Below are 7840 nucleotides of genomic sequence, written 5' to 3' on the forward strand. Positions count from 1 at the left end.
CTGGGGATGGGCTGGGGACTCAGGAGCCCCCACAGTGATGCTGAGAAGATCCGGGCAGCAGGTTCCCCGGGTGCGGGCTTCAGCCTGGGCTGTTAGCTGTGGCCTGGGTTGTTCGGTCTTGAAACCCTCCAGGGGCAAACTTAGAAAACAGGCCCCCGACCCCCTCCCCTCTGACAGCTGTCATGGGGATATGGCGGGGGCAGGACTGAAAGATTTCGTTTGGGGTGATGGGCATATGCTCTGTGCAGATGATGTTTTGTTGACTTGTGCCCTTGAAACCTGCGTGATTTTGTGAAACAGTGTCACCCCAAAACATTCAATTAAAAAAACAATCAGAAAGAAAGGAAGAAAACAGGGCCTGTGTCCTCTGGCTAGAGTTGTCTCGTTTCCTAACAAGTTATCTTTCAAATGCTTCCCCTCCTCCTGGGGAGCACGGAGCAGCGGGCAAGACAGGTGAGGCCGATGGGCCTGTGGAGCCAGAGGAAACGCCACTCTTTGAACAGCACATTTTCAAATCAGAACAGGAAGGGGCTGAGAGCTGGGTCCGTCCGCTTTCATTCAGGCCACTAGGCAGCTGTGATAGGACCAGGACGAAGGCTGCGTGCGGGGAGGGGGAACACGTTGCCCCGGGCCTCGTCCCGTGTGTCTGGAAGCCAGGGATGCAATCCCACAAGGTTCGGGTGGATGCACCTGTTAGAAGAGGACCCAGCTGGAAGCCGGACCGATCCCTCTGCGCGTTTTGTATGCGGTCCATTGCCGTCCATCAGCTGGCTCTTAGCCTCTTCCTTTACCCACCGGCCGTTTTGAAATGATTAAAAGGCAGTGAGTGAGCTGGTGAATATTCACTCCCTGTGCCAGAGCTCGCAGCAACCCCGTCTCCAGCAGGGACATCCAATTCATGAAGGTTGCATTAGGCACATTATTGCTTTGCTGGGGCTGCCGTCACAACATCCCACAGGCTGGGCGGCCTAAAAACAGAAGTTTATGTTTTCCCAGTTCTGGAGGTCGAAGTTCAAGAGCAAGGTGCTGGCGGGGTTGGTTTCCTCCGAGGCCCACAGGGGAGGGTTCTGTCCCAGGCCTCTCTCCCTGGCTTGGAGGCGGCCACCCTCTTGCTCTTCTCACGGTCATCCTGTTGTGCAGGCACATCCCGGTGCCTCTGTGGGTCCTGATCTCCCCTTTTCATGAGGACACCATGAGAATGGATTACCGCCTTCACTGCCCCCTTTACCTTAATCACCTCCTTTAGGGGCCGGTCTGCGAATAGAGTCACATTCTGAGGGGCTGGGGGTCAGGGCATCAGCGTATGAATCTCGGGGGAACACGGTTCAGCCCCTAACAGGTGCCATAGACTATTCAGGGAAGGGCAAGGGAGAGTGGGGGCAATTAGGCAGTTTTATGACTTTCCCTCTTTTGCATACTTCTAATTGACAGCATGTCAGTGAATGTGTTTATAGCTAAATGGTCTGGAACAGTGGTTCTCAGCCTTCCTAATGCCGCGACCCTTTAATACAGTTGCTCATGTTGGGGTGACCCCCAACCATAAAATTATTTTCGTTGCTACTTCATAACTGTAATTTTGCTACTGTTATGAATCATAATATAAATATCTGAAATGCAGGATGTATTTAGGCGACCCTTGTGAAGCGGTCGTTCAACCCCCAAAGGGGTCGCGACCCACAGGTTGAGAACCGCTGGTCTGGAAGGATCCCTTAAGATGATGCCTGCTAGCAGGTCGTCCTGGTGCATAAAACCCCTGAGGAAGGGCTGACCCTGGGAGATGTCATGGCAGTACCCGTGGGTAGGCCTTGCTGTTTTCTTGCCCCTGCGGTTTTGTCACTGAGCCGGACACGCGGGGCTGTAGGCAGTCGGATTGCGCGCGTTTTGATGCAATGTTTTGATCTAAAGGCCTCAGCACTTATCCGGACTGGAGATGATTCGAGACCTGTGCGCTGGGCAACTGGAGGGAGCGGACATCGGCTCCACCGAGATAACGTTTACACCCAAGAAGATCCAAGGTGGGAGCCACACGGCCGACACCAAGACGGCAGGGTGCGTGGCTCTTCCTTCCCCCGAAGTCTGGGCTTTGGAGTCAGGCCCAGGTTCACATGCAGGTCCTGCCCGCGCCTGGGCCCCTGGCTGAGCCCTCCTCAGTTTCAGTTCCCTCACTTTTTAAAATGGAGCCACACACCCACCTTTGAGGGTTTGAGACTTGGGGGACGTCATTGTTTATAACTGCAGCTATTATATAGCTGGAACTTTCTCGTGTGTATAGCATAGCATATTTGTGTCCCCGCTTTTTATGAGTAGGAATCGCATATGTGAGAACGGCTGTCTTCATGCTGTGTAGTCGTCCTCGTCTCTGCCTGGGAGTACACTCCCTTCTTGGCTCACAGCTCATTACGAACCCTGTTCTCCTGCTTTTACAATGACCTTGGTTTTCCTTTTTCCGTTGGAGAAATGGGTTCATCACATGTACGTGTCAGGCCAGTTTCTGCGACTCTGTCTTTAAGATGGAGGATTCCGTCATTCAGTGACTGAAATGGTTTTTAACTTTAAACTTGAGGGCGTGGACCTGCGTCCCCGCTGTCTGGGCTTCCGCCAATGGGGATGTGTCAGGATCACCTTCTTGCAGCCGCGTCTCGAAGGAAAGTGCAGCTAAGCCCGCTCTGCCTTCCCCTCAGGAGCGTGTGCCTCTTGCTGCAGGTGTCCCTGCCCTGCGTCCTGTTCGCCGCGTCTCCCTCCGAGCTGCGCCTGCGAGGCGGCACCAACGCCGAGATGGCCCCGCAGATCGACTACACGGCCATGGTGAGGGCTCTCGAGGCCGCGACACACCACAGTGACCTGTGCGCCCATCTGAATGTATCCGAGTGGTTCTGTGCGCATTCCTGTGTATTTCTTCACGGTGGGCTTATGTTTACCGTAGATTTAGTGTTGCGGCTTAGGTAGGGTTCATGGTGAACCCTTTAAAAAGCTCAAGTGTCATTATTACACGCATTCTCTTACTTATTATACAAAAATCAGTTCTGGGACTTAGGATTTGGAAGAAAAAAAAACTCATAACCAGAATGAAGTACTATGTTTGACAAGTGTTGTGAGAAGGTGGAGAAAGTGGAGCCCCTGTGCACCGCTGGTGGGAATCCAGTGTGGTACCGCCGCTGTCAGAAACAATATGGAGTTTCCTCAAAAAGTTAAAAATAAAATGATCGCCGGATCCAGTAATGCAGCTTCTGGGTATTTGTCCAAGAGAATTGATAAATTAAGATCTCCGAGAGAGCTCGTGTTCATTGTAGTACTATCCATAATAGCCAAGAAATAACCTAAATGTACGTTATATTTTAAAAAAGTGAGAAGGCGGAATAGAATCCTGTTCACCAAAAACCCCTGATTCCTCACGGTGCGTTACAGGGAAAGGGTTAGAAACAGCGCCTCCCGGGTAAAATGATCATTGGGATCAAGGACCCCGAGTTGTGATTTTTATTCTCATGACACAGACTTGCACAGCCCTGGCTCATGAAATGTTAAACTTTCCATTTCAGTTCCACGCCCCTTATCTTATTTGAAAACTGGAACTAGCCTACACGTTGTTACATCACTATAACTCCTCGTTACTAGCTCAGTCTCCGTGCGGGGCACTGGTGTCTAATAGATGCACTTGTTGAATCAGTGACTATTGGTTGTTAAGGCGACAATGCTTTGATTTTTCAGGTGTTCAAGCCAATTGCTGAAAAATTTGGTTTCAAGTTTAATTGTGACATTAAGATGAGGTAAGCTGCTTATTTCGCGACCATTCGATCCACCACTTATGGTAAAAATAGTGGAGAGGTCAGACGGCAGGGAACAGTGTCCTGGGCCCACTCCCCTTTATGTCCTGTAGGGAATCGAATCTTTGTGCTCTGTGTTTGCCAACAGCAACCAGCAGGAGCGTGGGCCTGGGAAGCAGCTGCCCGGAATACTCACTCATTTGCGGGGAGAGAGATTTTCAGGGGAATTCTGCTCTGAGGCGCCTTCCTGTCTAGTGTGAGCCGGGCTCGGGGCGGGTCCAGGGCCCACTGCGCCGGCGGCTGGACAGGGACAGCGAGGTCACAGGAGGGACCCTCTGCCACAGTCCCTCAGGGTGCTTTTCCAAGAGAAAGGCCACATTTCTTGCTGTGGCGCTGCAGTCTTGTTCCAATGTACCTTCTGGCTTCACTGTCCCCCTCTTTTCTAAAAAAAAAAATTTTTTTTTATTAATTTCAGAGAGGAAGGAAGAGGGAGAGAGAGACAGCAACTTCAGTGATGAGAGAGAACCATGGATGAGCTGCCTCCTGCTGGGGGTTGAGCCCACAACCTGGGCCTGTGCGCTGACCAGGAATGGAACCCTGACCTCCTGGTTCATAGGCTGACGCTTAACCACTGAGCCGCGCTGGCCGGGCTCACTGTTCCCCTCTTCCTTCCCACATCCCGTGTGTCCTGATTATGTGACCGCCTGCTATTCCCTAACCCTGCTTGTGCCTCCACACTTGCATGTCGTCATTCATGTTTTTCCTCTCCTGCTCTCCTAAAAGTTGGAAATCCTGTATTTCTTTCCAGATGAAACTTGCAATTTCTTGTGTGACTTGTCCGTGAGTTCATATCCGCACCTCTGGTGTGGGCCTCACAGCCTGGCTCCCGCCGTGTGAGGGGCTGTCGCCTCCCCGACAGGGAGCGCCTCGTGGACAGGAGCCCTGCGCCCTCCCCCGCGGGTTCTCAGCGTCTCCCGTCGAATCAGTTGTGTTGGTGTTCAGCTCCTTAAACACTCACATTCTTAACTGAGCACCTACTACACACCACGCATTGTTTTAGGCACTGGAGTGTGGCAGGCGCAAAAGAGACAAGGTCCTACCTCAAGGTTTTATTCTGAAACAGCCCTGCGCAGGATCGCCATCTGCCGGGAGGGAAACGTCCCCCACCTGTCCCCCTGAGCCCTTGGGATGAGGCTGGTGCGACTGGGGAGCCGAGCTTATGTTTTATTTCATTGAAGTAGTGCCTTGGTGATGGAGGCTACCATATTGGGCAGCAGAGGTCTCAAAGGGGGCTTGGCAGTTTTAACCAGAATTTCTGTGGTTGGATATCATCCCCATGTTATTACCTGGTAAATATCGAGCTTTATTTGTGTCATGCCATCAGGGTATGTAAGTGTTCGTCATGCTTTTTTGTAGGGGCTACTACCCAAAAGGGGGTGGTGAAGTGATTGTCCAAGTGTCTCCAGTGAAACAGCTGAACCCGATAAACATAACTGAGCGTGGCTCTGTGACGAAGATATCGGGGAGGGCTTTTGTGGCCGGCGCTTTGCCATTTAAAGTAAGTCGTCCATTTTTTAAAAATTATTATTATTTTTTATTGATTTCTGAGAGGAAGGGAGATGGCGAGAGAGATAGAAACATCAATGATGAGAGAGAATCATTGATCTAAAGTAAGTCGTCCAGATGTTCTTAGCAGTGTGTGAAGTCTTTTTTTTTTTTTAAATATATTTTATTGATTTTTTACAGAGAGGAAGGGAGAGGGATAGACAGTTAGAAACATCGATGAGAGAGAAGCATCGATCAGCTGCCTCCTGCACACCTCCCACTGGGGATGTGCCCGCAACCAAGGTATATGCCCTTGACAGGAATCGAACCCGGGACACTTGAGTCCCCAGGCCAATGCTCTATCCACTGAGCCAAACCGGTCAGGGCATGAAGTCTTGATAAGTATTCTAGCAACTAAACTTTGAAATTATTAGAATTTTTAAATCTTTTAATTAAATTTTTTTTCTTACAATTCTGTGCACTCTGCTCATGCACGTCAAGCCTTTCTGTAATGCACATAGAAGTTGTTTGTCTCGAAGGTGTGAAGACAGTTGTCACATCATCGTGAACTTGGTTTACTCTGCATTTCTGTTTCTCCAAAACAGGTAGCGAAGGAGATGGCGGCGGCGGCTGTGAGGTGCCTCCGGAAGGAGTTCAGGGACCTGTACGTGAACATCCAGCCGGTGCAGGAGCCCCGAGACCACGCCTTCGGCAACGGCAGTGGCATCATGTGCGGCTCCGGGCTTTCTCCCAGACCTGGGCTGAAATAACTGTCTCATTCACGTGCAAGATTTGGAGGGTGGACTGTTTGTATCTTTTGTTGAGGTTTATCGATTTAAGGAGATCCATTTTAAAGGGCATTCACACCTGAAACAGCTGTGCAGTGAATGAAGATGATCATTTTATTCGGAATTGTTTTCTGAGGATGGTTTGCCTTCATTGCATTGTCAGAGCCCCTTGTCTGTGTGGTGAACTTCAGCGCCAACGCCCATCAGAAGTTAGCCTTTGAAGCTGATCTGGGAGAAATATTTCCCGTTGCTTTTCTGTACCTCAGTGTGAAGTCAGTTTACAAACGAATGTTAGATATGGCCAAGATCTTTTAGAAAAGAAATAGAGCCCTAGCTGGTTTGGCTCAGTGGATTGAGCGTCGGCCTGCGGACTGAGAGGTCCCGGGTTCGATTCCGGTCAAGGGCATGTACCTCAGTTGCAGGCTTCTCCCTGGCCTGGGCCCCGCCCTGGCCCTGGTCGGGGAGTGTGAAGGAGGCAACCAATTGATGTGTTTCTCTCACATCGATGCTTCTCCTTTCCCTCTCTCTTTATTTTTATTTCTTAAATATATTTTATTGATTTTTTACACAACCCAGGTACCCAGGTACATGCTCTTGACCGGAATCGAACCTGGGACCCCTCAGTCCGCAGGCTGACGCTCTATCCACTGAGCCAAACCGGTTTCGGCTCCCTCTCTCTTTAAAAATCAATGGAAAAATATCCTCAGGTGAGGATTTAAAAAAAAAGAATAGAAATGTAACTACTCTATTAATCTAATTAGGAGTTAGTTATTCGAAAGTTATAAAAATGCTTATTTGAGGTGTAAAAGTCTCTTTTGTGGGTATTTAAATGTTAAGGTCTTTTTCGGAGTTACTGCTAACGGGGTTATAGTAAATGCGTGCTCTAGTGTGGTAACACTGTCTGAAACCTAAAATGAAACCCAGCATCTCTGTGGAAAGACCTTCCCATTTAAGGTCACCCTTGACTGCTGTACGGCGCAGTGTGGCTGTGGGGCGGCAACACCTGGGGGTGGTTGGCATCGAGGGTGAGGGCCCTCTCGCCTCCCTGAGGATGGAGAATGCCAATCACGCTGCTCTCCGTGGGAAGCACTCACTTTTGCCGCGTACCAGCCAGATCTCATTCTCCCCACCGGCCGCGGCTGCCCTGTGTCCTGCTGGCATGTGTGTGAGGGTCTCGTTGGCTCGGGCGCTCATGCTCTTCTCTTCCTCTGCAGTGTGGTGGCTGAGACGTCCACGGGCTGCCTGCTGGCGGGGTCAGCGCTGGGCAAACGAGGTACAAATGAAGGGGGTCCCCGTGCCCAGCGCCAGTTCAACTCTCCCCTTCTCTGGCGGGAGGAGTGCTGGGTGGCCGGCTGAAAAGGATACAGTTGACTGGTTCTGTTTTAGAGTCCGTTACATTTTCATCTCTGAAGACGGCAGCATCATCACAGCACCATCCTTACGCCCCAGGAAGGTGTCTGTCACCTACAGACGTAACCATTGCACCAAAGTCCCTTAGTGCAACGTGGGGTTTTCAAAAATACTTATTTTATTGATGTCAAAGAGGAAGGGAAAGGGAGAGAGAGATAGCAAACGAGGTACAAATGAAGGGGGTCCCCGTGCCCAGCGCCAGTTCAACTCTCCCCTTCTCTGGCGGGAGGAGTGCTGGGTGGCCGGCTGAAAAGGATACAGTTGACTGGTTCTGTTTTAGAGTCCGTTACATTTTCAGTCTTTCCCCAGCTTTACGCTTTGAAAGATTTGAAACCC

At 50.5% G+C, this 7840-nt stretch overlaps 1 protein-coding gene across 2 annotated transcripts in view; it reads left to right on the forward strand.

Moving 5' to 3' along the window:
- The first annotated feature begins 1869 nt into the window (after positions 1 to 1869).
- Positions 1870 to 7840, forward strand: part of RTCA (RNA 3'-terminal phosphate cyclase) — an 8596-nt gene continuing 2625 nt past the window's right edge. Inside the window, exons 1-6 of one of the 2 annotated variants that reach the window (XM_015563395.1) lie at positions 1870 to 2049; positions 2704 to 2805; positions 3706 to 3764; positions 5178 to 5319; positions 5912 to 6036; positions 7309 to 7367. In XM_015563395.1, coding sequence (XP_015418881.1) covers positions 1885 to 2049; positions 2704 to 2805; positions 3706 to 3764; positions 5178 to 5319; positions 5912 to 6036; positions 7309 to 7367 — 652 coding nt within the window. In that variant the 5' untranslated portion in view covers positions 1870 to 1884. Of the gene's footprint in view, positions 2050 to 2681; positions 2806 to 3705; positions 3765 to 5177; positions 5320 to 5911; positions 6037 to 7308; positions 7368 to 7840 lie in introns of both variants that reach the window. The other variant, XM_006762930.2, reaches the window with a different exon arrangement.

The sequence above is a fragment of the Myotis davidii genome, unplaced genomic scaffold (genome assembly GCF_000327345.1).
Source record: "Myotis davidii unplaced genomic scaffold, ASM32734v1 scaffold217, whole genome shotgun sequence".
Taxonomy (NCBI): Eukaryota; Metazoa; Chordata; class Mammalia; order Chiroptera; family Vespertilionidae; genus Myotis; species Myotis davidii.